Raw genomic sequence first — 20615 nt, 5'->3', positions numbered from 1 at the left:
ATCTTCTAAATATCCAGATCACAAAGACAGTAAGTTAGTGTACTTGGCACCTTTAAATTCTACAATTAAGGTAGCAACATATTAATCCCTGCCAATTATTAGACCAAAACATTTGGGGCGGCATGGTGGCTCAGTGGTTAGCACTGCTGCCTCACAGTGCCAGGGACCCGGGTTCGATTCCACCCTTGGGTGACTGTGTGGAGTTTGCGCATTCTCCCTGTGTCTGTGTGGGTTTCCTCCGGGGGCTCCAGTTTCCTCCCACAGTCCAAAAATGTGCAGAGTAGGTGGACTGGCCATACAAAATTGCCCATAATATTCAGAGATGTGTAGATTAGGTGGGTTACAGGTGGATGGGTCTGGGTGGGATGCTCTGAGGGTCGGTGTGGACTTGTTGGGCCAAAGGGCCTGTTTCCACACTGTAGGGATTCTATGATGGTATTCTATGATATCCTTCTCTCCAACTTGAAGTAGCAGATGAACCGAAGTTTAAGAGAGGAAGAGTTCGCTTCCAAACATCATTTCTCAGAAATATTTGAATTAAATGAAGATTCAGGCAGCCAATCAATCAGTCTGCGATTTCATTTGTTTTCCCACTGAAAATGGGAAACAAGTACATTTGCCCATGGGATTTTTTTTTTGTTTTTTATTTTTTTTTTTAAAGAAGTGTAGCACAAATTGGGGAAAGATAGCATACAAACTGATGAGGAAGCTGTTGAAAACATTTTTAAAATAACACTCCAGTAACAGCCACTGACAGTAATTTTTTTGTTTTAGTGCTACTTCAAAGATGTAGTGAGGTCTCCCGTATTTAGCTATAATATTTTGGAAATGGTTAGTACAGTATTATTTAGGGTATAAATGGAATTCACTTGTGAAATACTAATCAAGTAATTTGTAATTATATAATGACGTGAAAATAGTGATAAAATTCTCCATACCATCCCACTTTCTGAGAATAATATGGGCATATTATGTAAAAATTATCAAGAGGATATCAGCCAACTCCTCTTGGTAACGACAGCAACATTAATAAACAGGCTAGCATAAATTGCTGGTAATCCAGACAGTAATTAGCTTAATTTTTTCTAATCAAGTGCTACTTCATTATTGCAACATCAATGTGCAAGACAGTTCAACTCAAGATGTGTAGAGTCTGTTTGCAATATATTTATGCTGTGAAATATTCACAGGATCACAACTAATTAAGACACATAGAAGTAAAGGTCTGAAGTCTTAAAACAACAAAAACCTGCAAGACATAAGGGTGGCACAATGGCGCAGTAGTTAGCACTGCTGCATCACAGTGCCAGGGACCCGGGTTCGATTCCACCCTTGGACGACTGTGTGGAGTTTGCACATTCTGCGCGAGTTTCCTCCCACAGTCCAAAAACATGCAGGTCAGGTGGATTGGCCATGCTAAATTGCCCATAGCATCCAGGGATGTGCAGGCTAGGTGGGGTTGGCCATGGGGAATGGAGGGATACAGGGGTAGATCTGGGTGGGATGCTCTTTGGATGGTCAGTGTGTACTCGATGGGCTGAATGGCCTGCTTCCACACTGTAGGGATTCTATGATATCGACTTCTAGGATCTCCCTGCATGAAATATCTTAACATCTTGAATTAACAGCCATTACCAGTGACAATATTTGAGGTCTCTGTCTGAACTTGAAACTGTAAATTAGATAAATTACAATGAGTACAAGTTATTTCCAAAGACATTGTTGCTGAAAAAAAATCTCATTTATTGGAGCTTTATTCTTCATACAATAAAGCAACTTTCATACACTGTAATAAAAAAGCCCAATTTAGTAGGTTTGGGAGAAAAACTTAATAGTTGGTCATGTTCTTTAAAACCACAGTGTTGCATATGGGCTGGTGAGGATGGTTCATCACGCAGTCAACATTTATTCTTGAGCTTAAAAGCTTCTTCTCAATTTCCCAAGCTGTGTCTAAAATTGACTTTCCTCAAAAGGTGCAGTGTAGAAGTTGCTGCTGAAACCCCCACAGCAACATTACCTACAATGTCATCCAGAAGGTCAAGCCACAGACTGTTACCCTGTATTTGCTCCTTAACATGGGATGTTGACTGATTACTTAATACTCTGCATTGATCTCTAATCAATGGGCATAGCATTCTATTCTAACATCACAGATAGTGTTTAATTTATTGCAGAAATTAGTACTCCATTGACAGCAAGAGATTTAAAATCCCAACTCCAATCACACCACCAAAGCCAGCTAATTTGTGTTATGTCACCATTCTCATTTTACAAAGTAATAGAAGAATTCCAGTTCTAGTTCAATAGCCCATTTACAGTATACTGGTTACATTTCAAAGGCCTGACACTAAATTCCACCTAAACAAACTAGTTTCACGCACTTCAGTCGCATCCACTTTTTAACCCTGTACAGGGGGATTTCCTATAGCAAGTGTTCAGGCAACGTGAATTGGCTATAACGCAGTTGATGAATAGGCAGTTTTGTAAAATGCTAACTTTGTGTTGGCTATAATGCGATTCCAACATCGGCATCATGATTGGTGCAAACTCAAGACAAAGCCTGCTAACCAAAAGAGGTCCCGCACTAGCATCCAGGATCCTCGTGCAGTGAAAGACAATGCACAATTCTGCCGTGTTACGAACAAAACGCGAAGATGAAGTGACAAGGATGATAATAAGCAGCGTCCTGGTGAGAAAATTGTGGGTGGTGTATGTAAAAGAAAGGCTATAACGTTGGAAGGGAAGCTAGATGTTGTAAGGCATTTTGAGTATAATGAGAGAACATGTGATATTTCTCGTGCAACATGAATGAAGGAGTCTACTTTACGCACCATTAGAGACAATGCACAAAAAGAAGCGTAAAGCAAGCTGTATTGCTGGAACAAGTCTGACTGCTGGCAAATCTGAGAGGTCACAGACAATGGAAATTGAAGAGATGGAGCAGCTTCTAAGTGTGTGGATAGAAGAGCAAACAAAGAAGTGATCTGGGACCACCCTTCTCCCCATAAAAGAGAAAGCCTTATCAATTTATGAAGATCTAACAAAACAAGCTGAAAATCCTGCAGATGTGCCTGCCTTAGTGCTAGAAGTGCCTGGTTTGCTGGTTGTAAGAACCACGATGCTTTTCATAACGTAAAGTTATGCAGCAAAGTTGCCAGTGCAAACAAAGAGCATGCGATGGCATTTCCTCCAATCACAAAAAAATTAATTGACCAACGTGGCTTCAAACTTAAATCAAATTTTCTATTTAGATGACGTTTATACTCGCAGTGAATGCCATCAAGAACCTACAGTTCTATGAATGAAGCACATACTCCAGGCTTTAAGGTGGCAAAAGATTTTATGACTGTGTTGTGGGTGCCAATGCCAGTAAGCCTGTGGTGGTGTACCACTCTGCCAACTCATGAGCCTTGAAAGGCTACCTTAAGTCTACTCTAGGCATCTACTTTAGGTCAAGCAAAACAGGTTGGATGACTGGACAAATTTTTTCTGACCTTATTGCTGATGTTTTTGAAGATGTATTTAGGAAGTACTGCAAGGGAAAAAAAATTTGGATTTCAAGATCTCATCCTGGATAATACGCCAAGCCATCCTCAGAACATTGGTGAACTGTCTGAAAACATCAAAGTGGTATTTCTACCCCCAAACACAACCTCTCTCCTTCAACCCATGGCAGCTTTTAAAACTTATTATTCAAGGCGCACATTTGAGAGGCTGATTGCAGCCACTGAGGGGGATAAGGACAGTGTTCTTCAATTTTGCAAGAGCTTTATCAAGAATGCAATTGACATTATCGTGGAGGCCTGGGATGACGTCAGTAAGGACTGCTTGCATGCAGTTTGACGGAAGCTTCTCCCAGATTTTTTTCATGATTTACAAAGCTTTGATTCTTGACAGCTCCTCTGATGGATCAAAGAAAATTGTGTTGATTTTGCAAAGCAAGCTGGATTTCAAGCAGAGGGAGGATGTTGAAGATCTGCTTGAGTCCCACTGCGAAGACCTCTATATAGCTGATCTACAAAAATTTATTACCGAGAGGGAAATAGAAACTGGAGACGAAGGAGATGAAATCCAGGATGCAGCACCATGAGACCTTTCCACTTGTTTTGTCTTCCATCCTTATGGAAATTGAGATGCAGTTGCAACAATTTGCAGCAGGATAGCAGTTCATTAAGAAAGATCTTCTTTGGCACCTATGAATTGCTTCTTCATGAACGAAGAAATAGGGCAAAGCAGCAAAAACTGGATGTCTTTTTTAAGCCATCCCCAAGAAACAGTCCGAAGACAATGAACCACAGCCATCCACTTCTGGATTAACTATTTTTTGCCCTAACCCTGCAAATAAACCGGCACCTGAAGTGATGATGGCAACCCTCAGCACCTGCATTAACAAGAGAGCTACTTCAAAACCTCCTCCCCCATCAAATCATCTTCACATTTTTTACAAGGAAAGGTGATAAATTTACAGTTATTTCTAAGGTTTTGGAGTAGATTTGTAGCTCGGGTTGTGGGTGTTGAGGTTGGTTGGCTCGCCAAGCTGGTTTGTTGTTCCGCAGACATTTCGTTACCGTGCTTGGTAACATCCTCAGTGCAGCACTACATCGGACAAACAGGAAGGAGACTAACAACAAGAGTACGTGAACACCAACTGGCTACAAAAAGACACGACCAATGCTCACTCATCTCAATCCACATGGACAAGGAGAACCACGACTTCGACTGCGACAACACCAAGATCCTGGAACAGGCTAGGCAGAGACAAGCACGAGAATTCCTGGAAGCATGGCACTCCACGAAGCAGACTATTAATAAACACATTGAACTCGACCCCATATACATTCCACTACGGAGGAAACCTGGAAGTGAGGCAATCCATCGCAACGGACCCTAGAGTTTAAAAACCAGGCGGGAAAACACACCGACGCTTCATCAGAGGCTGCACTGAGGATGTTACCAAGCACGGTAACGAAACGTCTGCGCAACAACAAACCAGCTCGGCGAGCCAACCAACCTCAACATTACAGTTATTTCATTATGATATGTGGAATAAACACTTGTTCAAACTGTGCTAATCTTTGTGTTATGCTTTTGAGTGATTTGAGTCAGAGAGTGATTTTTGTTGGTCTGCCCTCACTCCCCACCCCCCCACTTTTCCCACAGCCCTCATTATTTCTATAGCTCAATTTTCTATAATGTGTCGTTTCATGGGAACACAACTATCGAGTTATAGCAGAACCCCCTCTATGCTTATTTTGCTCGAGCGCCCATCCAATATTCTTTAAAAATTATTTATCACTTCCAATTCCTCTACATCCATAAGCAATTTTGCCCCCACCATATCCATCCCATAACTCTTGCCCTAAACCTTCTATGTATACTGTAGATCATATATTATGAGCTAATGGATACTTTTTTTATGTATATCTTATCTAAACCTGTATTAATCTAATACACCAATACCAAATCTCTCAATCTTCCTTCCTCTGTGGAGAACTACCCAGCCTCTTCAACCTGATTTTACAGCTAGAACTCCCTCATCCCTAATACCATTCTGGTATATCTACCTTGCAACCCCCTCAAGGACTGTTTTTTTTTAACTCTTCCACTGACAGGGGTGTTATTTTGGAGCACCTCAACACTAACTGTTGAACTACAGTGCACCGACCTTATAAGGATAATAATTAAATAAATCAGGATTCATTACAGGCAGTTCCCAGATTACAAATGGGCTCCGAGTACATTTGTAAATCTATTTGTGCGCAAGCCTGAACACAACGCAGTACAATATAAAATAGCTGTTCCTCAGTATGAGCAAATGGTTGCATGTCAGATCTTTGTACCAGGATCTCATTGATAAATATGAGCGCTCATAAGTTGGATGTTTGTACGTCAGGGGACAGCCTATAATCTAACATATGTATTCTACAGAAATATTACAATTTGGAATCTAGCTTGGTTTCCCTGAAAGTAGAGCAGACTTCCTCTATACAATGAAAACACTGCTCGATACAAATAAAACCTACACAAATAATTCACAAATTCATGATATACACTAAAAATTCTCGCACATCTATTTGTAGCGGTTATTCTCAATTAAAAGAAGCCATGATTAGTGACTCTGATAATGGATACTGCAATCAATATAAAATGCACAGGTATTTTTTCCCTCAAGAAGGAAAACAGACAAGAGTACTCTCTTAGGAGACAATGACAAATACTATCTAATAACCTGATTTATTTTAGATGAAGTACCTAAATGAAGAGTTTTCACAAGAACTCAATCCATATTTCAATGCTACTAGGCATAATAAAGTATAATACTTACGCTCTGAATGTGATTATTGATTTTTCAATAAACATTTCCAGTCAGAGTAAAGCTGTTATCAACAAGCTAGCCAAGTATTAACTGCACTTTACGAGAGTGGGTTGCACACTAATCTCACTTCACAAAATTTCAGAGAGTGTCTGGCCACTCACTTAAACACCTAAAATTTTCCTTGCAACCGTTAAGCTGATCTGTAGCTAGTTAACTGCTTTCTCTGTCTGCTATTTCAAAATTAGATATTACATTATCAACCAATAACTCTCCAGTCTTCCGCAGCAAATAACTGGACTCACTAGAAGCCTGAAGTATAATTTCTACAGAATCAATTTCCTACATCACCTTCAGGCTCCAGGGTTTATTTGATTTGGTGCTGGCACTTTGCAATAGCTTAACTAACAATTAAAATTATCCTTTTCTTCATTATAAACTGCTCATCCTGTTCTCGACTACCTCAGATCCACATCCTCATTAATGTGAAAGACATAGAAAATAATTGCTGAATTCTAATTAATGTTAAGAAAAGCAAAATTAATGGCTCCTTACTTGCATGTATATAAAATTCAGAAAGAAATAAATAAATTAATAGCACAAAAAGAGGTTAATGGGTGACCTTATAGCTATTAGGGAGACATAGTTACAAGGAGACCGAAGCAAGGAACTAAATATTCAGCAGTACGTGACCTTTCGAAACAATACAGGAAATGAAGAATGGTGAGGTGGTGTTATTAGTTGACGATGAAATTAGATCGTAAACCCATAAGAAGTAGCTGCAGAAGTAGGTTATTCAGCCCATTGAGTTGCTCACATTCAATGAGATCGTGGCTGATCTGAACCATCAACTGCAATTTCTTACCTTTTCTAAATCTGATTTTTAACAAAAAAAAAATCAGCATGTGTAACTCAACGTTAATTTCTTATTATTCACTCATGGAAAGCAGGCGTCACTTGGTGACAAGTTGTGCCTTTAAGAGAAATTTGTTCTGTTCCATTTCTCTTAAACAGGAATGTTGCAAACCTGGTGATGAGGTGTCTGCTTCATGGAAAGCAGAGTAAATAGCTTTGGGTTTTTTTTACATTAGACAAAAGAAGCATGAGTCAGTGGAGTTAGGCTCACTCAGACCCAGGGTTTTATTTTTTGGCTTTCCATTGTTGAAGTTGGGGTTTTTGGAGTTGAGACTACAAGTTATAGTTCTCTATCTGCTGCTGTAAAAAGCTAGAGTTCTTTCTCTACTGCTAATGAGAATACAACACATGAGATTGAAACTGTTGTTAAATTGCCTTACCAAGGGTGTGTTTAAGCTATATGGGAACAGTTGATGAGTAGTTAAAATATTTATTTCTTTAAGTATTTTGAAAAAGTTAAAGTTATGTCAATTCTTCTTTTTCTGTTTATTTTTAGAGCACTGAAATGCAGTGCCTTACACTTGTCTTCAAACATTAGGGTCTAGGCTATCTTTTTGTTATGTTTTGAGGGGTCTTGGTCTGGTCCTTAACACTGGCTGGGGCAGGATTCATTGACCATCCCTAATTACCTTTGTGAAGGTGGTGGTGAGCTTCCTTCTTGAACAACGGCCATCTATTCCGTGTAAGTACTGCCACAATGCAATTCCAAGATTTTGATCCAGCGACACTGGAGGTAAGGGGATATATTTCCAAGCCAGGATGGTGAGTGTTTTGGAGGGAAACTTAGAGGTGGTGGTGTTCCTATGTACCTCTGCCCTTGTCCTTCTAGACAGTAGTGGTTGTGGGTTTGGAAGCTTTCAAAGCAGCCATGGTGAATTTCTGCAGTACACCTGGTAGATGAATGTTGGTGTTGAAGCAAATGAATCTTTGTAGATGTGGTGCCAATGAAGCAGGCTGCTTTGTCCTGGATGGTATTATGGCATGGACATTGACATTGACAGCCAAATCAAGTCAGCCTTCCTATCCCTATATTTGTGACAAAGTGAAATTAAAATATTCAACTAGTCTCAAAATTGACACTAATGGTTCATTACTAGACAATTAAAATAACCAATACCAGACCGGAGAGAAAGTTCACAGGGCAATCCCTGGAATGGAAATACTTTCTGATGCAGAGACATTGAGTAGGTTGGGCTTGTACTCATCAGAGTTTAGGAGAATGAGAGGACGCCTTATTGGAAATTCCAAGTCTCTTAGTGTGCTTGACAGACTGAATGTGGAGCCTGCTTGCACTTCTAGAAAGAGTCCAGGCCCAGAGGACATAAGCTTAGACCAACAAATCTGTCACTGAAGGCACAGATGAGGAAGAATTTCTTTTCTCTCAGAGGGTTGTAAATCTGTGGAATTCTTTATTACTGTCCAGGCTGTGTCGTTGAGGATAGTCAAGGCTGAGATAGACAGATTTCTCACAACTAGGGGCATTAAGGGTTATGGGGCTGAGGTAGGAAAGTGGAGTTGAGGATTATCAAATCAGCTATTATTTCATTGAGTGACAGATAGGACTCGATGGTCCAAATGGCCTCCCTCTGCTCCCACATCTTATGATCTCAGCAAGCTCAGGATCTTATATTACCTTTAATAATTCACTTTTCACTAGCATGCTTGTAAAATAATTTGCTGTGGCTTAACATTTTCTAACATCACTTTTGATGCCACACATCCCATTCCATCATTTTCTCATTCTCCCTTTTCTTTTTTCATTTGTTTTATCATTAGGTCTTCTTTAGGTTTAACTGTCTGCTAATGTTTTCTATGGTATCATAAAACCACTGGTACTTTCCTTCATTTCAGACATGATATACTTATTCTGTACATTTGTAAATCTCTTTTTAATCACTTCACTGGCACTCTTCAACCCAATGTGTCAATTTTTCTTCAACTTCAGAGATAGTGTACAATGGTGAAGGCTGAACTAATTAAAGAAAAGCCATGGGAAAGATTCCCATGTAGGTTTTAGGAATTCCAATCCCTTTTCTCCACCTTGTCATGTTCTGTCCCAATTGTTAATTGGGTAATTAAAGTTTTACAGAATAGTAATTTGGTTACTTCTATTCATCTCTTCAATATGGCTGCATGTCCTTTCCCATTTTCTTTGCCCAATGGAAGGTCAGTATTACTGGTGTAACAATCATTTTTTCTAAAATAATGAGCTCCAACCATACTGACTTCATCCATATCCCTTCTTTGTTTTATAATCAGTCACCTCTAAAGCACGTTTGACTGTTTTACCCATGTTGCTACTCACTCTCCAACTTATCCCTCCTAAATATATATTTCTCAACCTAGAAGAACATCAACAAGTGCCATTATCTGCATATTTCCCGGATCACACATCCTCTTATCTGGAAAGCATAAGCAGTCCTTCATTTTGTTTCCACAAAAGTCCTAGAACTTGCTTCCTGACAGAAGTACATGTCACTGAGTCATAGATGTCTACGTCACAGTAAAAGGCCTTTCAGCTTATCCGGTCTGCACCAGTCTAAAACAGCCACAACTAATATTCCAATCCTATTCTCCAGCATCTGACTCAGCCTTGTATGCCTTGGCATCATAAGTGTACATCAAAATACTTAAGTGCTATGAAGGCTTCTGCTTCTATCACTGTAACAGGCAGGGAGTTCCAGAGTCCTACCACCGTCAGGTGAAAAAACATTTGCTTACATCCACTCTCAGACTCTTGCTCCTTTACCTCAAATCTATTCCCTCAGACACTGATCCCTCCAAAAAGGGGAAAAAAATTCCTACTGTCTACCCTATCTATGCCACTCAATTTCCTAGTTTGCCAATCTTTCATCATAACTAAAACTCTCCAGCCCAGGCAACATACTGGTCCTCTGCACTCTCTCCGGTGCGATCACATCCTTCCTATAATGTGGATTCCAGAGCTGCACATAATATTCTAGCTGTGTCTGAATCAATGTTTCAAACAGTTCCAGCATAATTTTCCTGCTCCTAAATATGCATACTTAGAGACAGATTTCAGTAGCTCAGAAAACTAGTACGTCACTGACTTCACCACAGTTAGGGAACATCAATTAAAATGGCCATACCAGTGATTATGAATAAAGCATATCAAAGTTTCATGTTTACCAAGTTTCTGTTAAAGCTGTTAACACCTATGGTCCTATGAAAATAATTGCTCCCAGTTCCCTCAACTTACTTCCTAAACTGTATGCATATTAAACAGATACTTGCTTATTTTTGGAAAAAATATTCAGTCCCCTTTATGCCAAAGTCATACCTACTTTATTTCACAGATTACTATATGTAATAACTCAATTTAATATTATCTCATCTTGTTTAATGATTTTCTGCATTTTCCTATTCTAACCATGGCTTTGCCAGTCCAGTTCCAAAGGTCCTTTCTGAAATTTGAAATTAATTTGGCAAAGTTTACATGTGTATTTAGCAATTCCACACCACTAGCAAGACAAACTATAAAACTACATTTAAAAATGCTTGCTCTACTCTTAAACAAATGATCAAGAAAATTGAAAAATCTGAAGTACATTAGTCCAATAGTTTTAATGGAAGACAAGACACACCTGCCTATGACTAAGCACCAATTTTCAGCTTAGTGATAACATTCCAAGAACATAAAACTGAAATGATTGCAAGGAAAAGCATGACAATTCAGAAATAACTAACAGGACTCAGAAATATCCATTCTTCAAAGATTTATTATGTTAGTAGTTTAAGTTAAAATAAATACAATTGATTACAAACCTATTTGTGCTCCAAGTGTGATTTATTTTGTTAAATCATGAGATTCATGTTCACTTGCCAAAATCACCACAAACCAATGTTGACACAATGGCATCTTAATAGCTATGTCAAGAAAAATATGTTGCGACACACAAGGCCCAGATTTTCCAATAACCAGAGTCGTTCCTGCAGTGCATCAGGACCCTTCAGGATTCCCTGATATAGCAGATTTAAGGGAACTGCCTAGGAAATGATGGGCAATTCTCCTGCATCTGGACCTCACCCAAAAGTATTCATTTAATCAGAGAATGGCAAGGATTCCACTGCAGTTTAGTAGTTACTCAGGAAAAGTTGACGACTATGAACTAGTCCAACTTCTGGTATATATTAAACTGAACTCCAATTTATTCCAAACTGCACAGCCTCCAGACTCCTTGCACCTCAAGACCTGACATCCCAACATTAATCTTTCCCAACTAAGCTTTAACATTCACGTACTTGGTACCCCTTCTATCTTGCATCATGGCACCCTACCCATCAGATACCCTAATCTTGTAGTTACTCTTTCAGGAGCTGGCAAAGAGTCTGAAATGTTCAGCAGCAGAGGCAGACAGCACAGCAACCACTGCTGTGAAAAAGGGAGTGTTGCTTGCCTGACAAACTATTTAGCACTATGAGTGCACAGGTCGATTGAAGGTACGCTCTGCATTTGTGCAGGAGCAGTACCTGGAATCTCCTGCTAGCAACTTGAAGCCCTCTCTTCACATACAAGTCTGAATGTAGTGGCAATGTTACTGCCCCTCAGAAAATCCAGCCATTGTGATGAAAACCAACATATCATCATACAAAGCCCTCAAGACCAATAAGCTTATTATTAAAGGAAGAATGTCATGGCCATAATGTTGATGCAGAGACCTAACAGAGACATTTCTTACTGACACCTTTCTCAACTAAGGCCTCTGCCATCAGGCTATACCTTCAATGGCTTGCATTGCCTAAGCATGGCAGTGTACTCTTATGTACTAACTGCATTCCTCCCTCAGCATCTGTATCAGGCAATCTCACCCCAGATGATTTCAGGTTCCATCACAATTCCTTACACGGTCGAGTTCACTGCCCTCCTATCTCTTCCTTAATCCGTCTGCGCACAGACGCTTCTACCCATTTTGTGGCCACATTGCCATTTCATGCGGCCTCATTACATGCAATGATGCTACTCCGTTACTAATGTAAATTAGGAGGAGCTGGCCTTTCAAGTCTGCTTTACGATTCAATAAGACCTTGTCTGATCTGATTGGAACCTCAAAATCACATTCCTACCTGTCCCTGATAACCATTTCATCCAACTGCACCTTTAAATTTATTCAAGGACTCTCTTCCTGAAAAGATGGTGGAAGTAGAGTTCTAAAGACTCATGGCCCTCAGGGAAAAAATGCTGTGTCACCTCTCTTTTAAATGGGCAACCACTCATTTTTAAACAGGGAACCTTAGTACTGAATGTTTCCATACAGAAAAAACCTCCCCACAGCACTGCATCAAGACCCTTCTAGATCTACTTGTTTTGATCACTTCTGGATGCAAGCCTAGCTTGTCCTATATTTCCTTATAAAACTACTCTCCTACGTCAATGATTAGTCTGGTTCTCCTTCTCCGAACTGCTTCCAAATGCATTTACATCCTTCCTTAAGGCGATCAATACTGTGCATTGTACTACTCACATCAATTTAACAAGGCACTCCCCAACCCCAAACTTAAAGGTTAATAATGTGCAATTAATGCTAGCCTAGCCAGTAAAGCCCACATCATGAACGAGGATATTAAACAAAGATTGAATGAAAACACTGAGCTGAAATGAGATAATTGAGCTAAATAATTTACTTGTTTATGGAGTAAATATATAGAACACCAGTTATAATCTGAACCCATTTCACTTTGATGCACTCATTATTTTCCTTAGTGTATCATCACTGAAGAAAAACAATATCATAAGTTGCAGGCTTGAATTTTATGGATGAATCTCCCAGTTCTGGCCATTTCTGATCTTAAGATAGCAATTTTTCCCACAATAAGCCAGGCTTCATGCTCAGATCTGATTTGATTGTGTGACAGACCCCTCCAAACTTGATTTTTTTTTCATAATATGAAGAATATTGACTTTCTTGAGGGTGCAGTAAAATATAGCCCTGTTGCTGGTTCACGGTGCCTCGTGGATGCCTAGTTTTGGGCCACTGTATCTGACCTCAGTCTATCCATTTTGAATGGCAGTGTCACAAAACACCAAAACATGAGTCTCAGATGTGAAAGAGTTCCAATCTCCATGATATCCGTGCAGTGTACATTCCTATCAAAACTGTCATGAGCCTGTGCATCAACGGCAGGCATTGGTCCTCCAAGTTTTGCTTTTCCTGACATATATTAACGACTTAGATCTTTGTGTACGGGGACATCAATGGTTGCCATTGAAAAAATTTGGAAGCATTGTAAACTGTGAAGAGGATAGTGTAAAATTCCAAAAGAATACAGACAAGTTGGTTAAAAGATAGTAGGACCTGCCAATGCTGGAGAATCTGAGATAACAAGGTGTAGAGCTGGATGAACACAGCAGGCCAAGCATCATCAGAGGAGCAGGAAAGCTGCTGTTTCGGGTCTGGACCCTTCTTCAGAAATGGACAAGTTGGTTAAGTGGGCAGGTAGGTGGCAGATAAAGTTTAATGCATAATGTGAGGTGATGCATTTTTGGTAGGAAGAATATTAACAGCCAATATAAACGAAAGGGGTTCAATACTTAAGGGGAGCAGAGAAACGTGGGTGTATATGCGTGTACATCACTGGAAGTGGCAGGCCAGATGGACATCAGGTAATAAACCATACTGCACCCTAAGCTTTCCTAACAGAGTCACCGAGTACAACGATGAGGTTATGCTGACCTTGTATTCTAAGAAATGTCTTATACATCAGGTGGAGGATCTTGTCAACCTCAGGCTAAAATGTTTCAAAGAAACTCGAAACAAGGTTTGAGCCCCCGATGAGCAATGTGCAGGCCCACCGGGCACTCCTGAAACAAACTTCAAGCTATGGGTGAATAGTTTCACTACATATAGTCTTTACTTATCCTGAAATGTAAAGATGTAAACCTTACAAATCGGGAGTGGAGCCAAAGGCATGCAGATGTCCTTTATGACAAGTGTGGCAACCAACCTAATGCAAAAGGTAGTACATTACATTCCCTGAGAATCAAATAGGGAGAGTAAGGGGATTACTGTGTGTTTGGGCAGTCCAGCATCTCTGCAAACTTGTGCCCTGGACAGGACGCTACTGTTACACTGTAGAGCATTAACAACATGGGGATAGTATTAGAGTGATAACCCCAACCAAACTGGCATTGAAAATGGGTGGTGTTGGCTGTCTTCATTTTCATATCTGGTTGCAATGTGGACCTTTTCTCCCCACCTAATTTAAAAACCTAAGTACAATTAAATGGTAAAGAAAATAGTCTTTTCAATCATAAATACTGTCAGCCCTCCATTAAAATGGCCATCTGACTGCACATCATCCTATGGCCTCTGAAAACATTCCTTCTGTACACTCTTGCAGATTCCTTGACTGAACTTAGAAAAGAGAGCATCATTATCCAGTAAACCCGCACTCCCATCAACAGAAACATAAATAATGTTAATACATTAGCAAATACAGAATTAGATACGAATCTAAGATCAGATATCATTGGATGCCCATGATCTCCTTGTGCAGCATGGAGTCTACGGACCTCATTTTGGAAACAAAAACAGCAACACAGTGACAAGCCTTTTTTTTGGGCTTCCAAGTACCTCACACCCAGAGTCCAATTACCAGCACAGAAAAACATTTTCTTTATTCTCTCAAGCATAGAGGTAAAACATTTTGATTTAAGTGAACAAAAATTTAAAAAAAAATCAAGATTGTGTATCTGAAGACTCAAATTGCAAAAAAAAAACAACTAACAATGAGTTAATTTTAAAGTATATTAATTCAATGCAACCAATATCATAGTTAAATGCTGGAACATATCGAAAGAACAATAATAATCTTGAATTTATTTACATCTTTACTGTTAATTCTTTATCTACAAAATGTTTAGAACTGCACCTATTTCCAGGCCCAAATTTCCTCAAGAGTGGTCAGAATGCAAGTCCTTGTGTAAATCAAATATTCACAAAGGACTTTGCACTCAGTTGAAGTTATCAGACAAATCTCAAAGATTTGCCAAAGGGAAATTCCAGCTGTTGGTGTATTGTTCTTCAAAACTGAAGAGTAAAGAATGTACTAAATTCACTATTTCGACCTTGACACATTGAGAATTCTTCCAATGGCTACACTTCATCAGGATTCAGAATAGCAACATTTGTTTAAAAATCCAACATTGTGAAGTTACAGAAAAATTAAATTTGATATTTAAATCCAACTTGAAAAAGCTAATGAACTTTAAAAGAGAAAGGCATTTTTGTTTAAAATGTAGGAGTCAAAGTAATTCTACTTAAAATGGCACTGTTGTGAATGATATTGCAAAAGTATTAAAAATTAACACTCCAATTACAAGCATCCAGGTTTGAGTTCTTCATTAGCAACTGTCCTTTAAATTCCTTATCAATTTCTATCAACTGTAGTAACTCAGTCCAACATTACAGAGTACATTACATTCAGTACAGGGCATGCCCTGTTTAAGACCAAATCTATGTTTCCAATATTAAACAATTACGCATACATGTATAATGCATTCTGTAATCAAATGCTTCAAAGATTCTACATTTTATTAAATGTTTGAAAAAAGTTCAAATTGGTACATTCCTACAGCCCTGTACTGAAACTTATGATCTTTAGAGGGTAATGAGAATCCAATTGTCAACATTAACGTTTAAACTAGGGATTTATTAAATGAACATTTTTCTCAATAGTCAAATCCTTCCGATGTTCTCCAATGTCCGAAAAGGTTGGCTCCTCGTAAGTTAAAAGTTTTGATATTCTATTCAGCAGACATATAGAAGCATTTAACCAATCTTCTTGGATCTAACTTGGCAAGAGAAGGAACTCTTTCATGCCAAATTTCCTGCCTTGCACAATCAAAATTCAGCGTCTTGTAGAAACACAACTACGTTAATTAGGACACATTTAACCCGAGCTCTTCTGTATGTAAGGATTGCCCTGGATACCATGAGGCACAACTTGATGGGTTGAACAGCCTCTTCCAAGCTGTAATAACTATCTTTCTAAACACCTATTTTCACATGGTTCGCTACACTTAGCAATAGAGACACATAGACAAGGGTGACAGAAAGTAAAGAGGCAACACTGACACAAACAAGCAAAACGAATGCATTTGGACATGCACAGGTAGCATGGAGAGAGATGGGTATTGAAGACAATACTAACCACATGGCAGTACACATCAGCATATGGTGGTAGAGAACCTGCAAATAGTGAGGCAGAGTTCACTACACACAGTACAAAGTGTACACGATGCTGAGAAACAGCTCACAACAAACATAAGACTGAAGGCGGAGACAAAAACCCACACGAAAAAGAAATAGCAGTCATGAAACACACAGGAGATACACAAAATAACATTGTAAGTGAGCTGGACAGGAAGATTGAAAGCCAATGCGCTTACATTCACTTATGAAGAGACATTCAAAAAAAGATACAGTGAGAAAGAGATTGCATTGATTTCCAGGTAGACAAGTTACTAACATGAGGACAATGATGATACTTACAAAATATATTGAGTCAAATTACTAACAGATGACAATATTTACAAAACTTTGAGTAAAGTTACTAACAGCACAAGTGGACTGTCTGTTCAAAATTTGTAAATTAATGCAATTATCTTTTTTGTGCTCCTTATTGCCAGTTGAATAAAGAAATGTAAGAAATACCAATAACTATTGGTAACTACTCTGTCCATAAATTGTATAAACAAAATATTTATATTTGTATTATGAGATAATACATATGTAAATTAAGACCATCAAGAATGAATCCATATTTACTCACTTACCAAGATCACCTAATTACACCACCATAACATCATCTGCCCTCACTCTGCAGCTAAAATCCTCAATCATAAATACTGCCTCTGGATTTAACTGGTCAGCCACCACTTCACATTCTCCACAAAGTTGAGTTCATCTAAAACTTGCACCAAATCTTGTTCATCCATCATTAACACACACAGGTCTGCCTGGTCTGACAATTCCAATTTTAAAATTCTCAATGTCTTCAAAGCCCTCAAAGTTTCACCATTTTTACAGTAAATTTGATTTCTTGCATCATATGCTCAAATTTTATTGTTCTGCAACTGATAAGCATTTCACATCTGCAAAATGCAGATTATTTAGTCACTTAACATGCAAGAATTTGAAGTATTTTTGAATCAACTACAACTGAGTAGTGTGATAACATGACATCAGATCCTACAAGCTCATCTTTCACTGTAAATAAGAACATCAAATACAAGTGCAAATCAAGAAAATTCAGCAATAAAAGATTTAAAACGCCAATTTCTTAATTCTTCTAGACAAGCCAACTGATTTAGCAGTTTTCCAGTTCCAACATTCCTCACACAAATAAAGTGCTCTACGAACAGTGATACATATTTTCTTCAACATCTTATTGAGCTTCTGACAACAACTGAAGTTGTAGAATAACTGGTTTAACTTTAGGAATGCCAAATGAAAATAAGGCATAAGCATGCACTGGCTGTAGAAACAATTAAAACGGAGAAAGAAAATTTGTGAAATTTATCAAAGAAGAATAGATCACTCATCATTTCTTGAAGATATGATCTACTGGCAAGAAGGGGGAAGTGGGTGGTGAAGTGCAAAGGAAAGAACTCAGGCTCACAAATCTCATAATACAACTAGAAAACTGTACGATTTAAGGCACTTTCACATATTATCATTCTTTCAATATTTGAACTGTAATTTGCCATACCATACTTCTACACTACTTGGGTATACAAAAAAATCCCAAGACACTTCATGGAGACACAAGAAAGAGTGTTATTACTAAGCCATAAATCAACTATTGTGGGGGTAACCAGAAACATGCTTGGAGGGGTTATTAAAAGACATTTTCAAGGAGGAGAGGAAGTAGAAAAGGAAAGAGAATGCAGAGATATTTTTTAAAATATTTAGTTCAAACCAGGTGATTGCATTAGAAAAATAAAGCCTGAAATTATTAAACTGAGCCGAGATATCAAAATACTTAACCAGTTTGAGAAAAATGCCTTGATTAAGATTTCAATATAGTGGAGGCATAAGGGGAGTCACGATCAGATGATGTCCAATCTGATTATAAATTGAGTTTACAAAAGCACACTTTTTTGCTCAAATGCCTGTAAAGAATAAATGAATTTATACGTTTTAATAAATTACACTTGACAAAAGAGGATTGCATCTTGCAACCTCATTAAAAACTTAGTGAAGTACCAGTAGTTTTTAAGTGTATTTAAAAGTTATAATATTACTATAACAACTTCCAGTGCAGACTTTCAAGTGAAATAATTTTAAATTTTAAGTTATAGATCCATTCGACAAAAAGACCCACAAGCAACAAAGATACCAGGATGAGTTGAAAGAATTAAATTGCTGAAATATACACAAAATATGTTACTTATAGACCTATGGAGCCACAAAATATTTGTATGTACAACAATACTGTAAACTTACTTTTGCATCCTATTTTCTCCCACAGATCCATCAAACCAGTCACATCCCACAATTGTCAGAACTTTGGTAAATACACTACTGTATTCTCATCCAGTGAATGATTCGCACACTTGAGTAAACAAACCAATTTTTATTTTTAATAAGCTTACATACATCCCACAAAGCAGTTATTTAAGAATGTGTGTGATGGTGTAGCACTTCCTATTGAAACAATCAGAAACCACATACATCCGGCCATACGAAAACTTGAGGTTTATTTCAGTATCCTATGGTTCACTGATTTAGTTTGATATGACTTGATTCAATACTCAAAAAAGACACGACTTTACATTTACTCACCGCAAAACGTTAACAGAAAAGGCCTAATAAAATTAATCCATTCCATCTTCCTTCACGTTCTGTGACTACACTGCATATTTATATGTCCTCGGGTGCGAGCAAAATAAGGATCGAGACAATTTCTGACGACCACAAAATTTGCTGCAGTCTGTTTTGACAGTTGATACCAGTAACTTAAACATCATTCACTTCAACTTAACTCGAACGGGAAAGATCCAGTGTAACAAATAAAATGTAAATAACTGTACATAAAAGTATACTGAATGCAACAGGCACAAATATCGCCCGAGACGAATGCTAACTCTTCTACCTTATTGCACTGCAAAAAACAGAAAATAAATAGATATTATTTCGGAATGTGTTGACAAAAAAAAAAATTCAGCCGAATTTTAATCTGAAATGAGTTTCAAAGGTGGTTTTATGTAGAAGGCGCCTGAGTGAAACAACTGCAGGCCAGACATTGGGAATACATATAATGCATCGATACAAGTGTGTGAGTGAATTCATCTCCAGGATAATTTGGATGAAATCATTAGTTGGGGAATGAAGCCCACCCATTCAATGCCTGAGGAATGCCTTCCCTTTTTCGGTCTCTCAGGCAGCTCCAGTGTGTTTGGTCAGGAAGGACCTACCTTTTTGATGTTATAAATTCGAGTCAGCATACCAATCCCCCTGTCGTTCAGGATTGTCAATTTCTCGGCGATCTTCTGCTGGCTTGACATCACGGCCCTGGACATGGTGCCGACACAGTTCTCTATCTATTTCAACGAAGAAGGGTTTATCTTTTCTCCTCTGCTGCTGCTGCTGGCTGAGTCTTACGAAGAGAATGAAATCTCCATCACACAAGGCACCTCCCTTCCCTTCGCTCACCCTCAGCTCCTTCTCTAGGTGGTGGCCCTTTCCCCAAACCGAGGCTGCTTCCTCCAGTAGCAGCTCGGCTCACGTGACCACGCCGGCCGCCTCTCCCGAGCCTGTGCTCGCTAGCGCCCCCCACACTGGCTGAGTCATCCGCTGCCGACAGGCGCCACGGACGATCCGCAATTCAGTCTTCTCTGTCCCAAGGGAAGCAGACGTCTGCAGTTTTGCCCTTCCATCTCTGCATACGGATATGAGTACCACCTTCCTACAAGTGTTCAACACGTGCACCAAGGGCGAAAATTCGATTTTTTTTGTGGAAAAGTAGACAAATGATCTAAATACAAGAAATACAGTTCTGAGGAAGAGTCACCGGACCCGAAACGTTAACTCTGTTTTTTTCCTTCACAGATGCTGCCAGACCTGCTGAGCTTCTCCAGCAACTTCTATTTTCGTACAAGAAATACAATGCCCTTTTACTTTGTGAGGTGGACGCATCAAAAGGACGAGTTGTACGCTGTGTGTGAGGGAGAGAAGGGAGAACCTGTGTGCTGGAGTTTTCACTCGTAATAGTTTAATGTCAGCGAGAGGAACAGAGATTTCGAAAGGAAATGGATGGATGCTTGAGAATGAAATAAATTTGTGGGATTCGAACAGGTTCTGGGAGTAACTGGCATGAACTCAAGGGGCTAAATAGCCTCCATTTGTAAATAGTTTGTGACAGT

At 38.9% G+C, this 20615-nt stretch overlaps 1 protein-coding gene across 2 annotated transcripts in view; it reads right to left on the bottom strand.

Moving 5' to 3' along the window:
• Nucleotides 1-19945, bottom strand: part of nckap1 (NCK-associated protein 1) — a 185594-nt gene extending 165649 nt beyond the window's left edge. Inside the window, exon 1 of one of the 2 annotated variants that reach the window (XM_048599365.1) lies at nt 19668-19945. In XM_048599365.1, the coding sequence (XP_048455322.1) occupies nt 19668-19772 (105 nt within the window). In that variant the 5' untranslated portion in view covers nt 19773-19945. The remainder of the gene's footprint in view (nt 1-19667) is intronic. The other variant, XM_020528083.2, reaches the window with a different exon arrangement.
• Between the last annotated feature and the right edge of the window lie 670 nt (nt 19946-20615).

This window comes from Rhincodon typus, chromosome 7, assembly GCF_021869965.1.
Source record: "Rhincodon typus isolate 14 chromosome 7, sRhiTyp1.1, whole genome shotgun sequence".
NCBI classification, from domain to species: Eukaryota; Metazoa; Chordata; class Chondrichthyes; order Orectolobiformes; family Rhincodontidae; genus Rhincodon; species Rhincodon typus.
The sequence above is the reverse complement of the archived record's forward strand: the minus strand, read 5'-3'. Positions and strand labels throughout refer to the sequence as shown.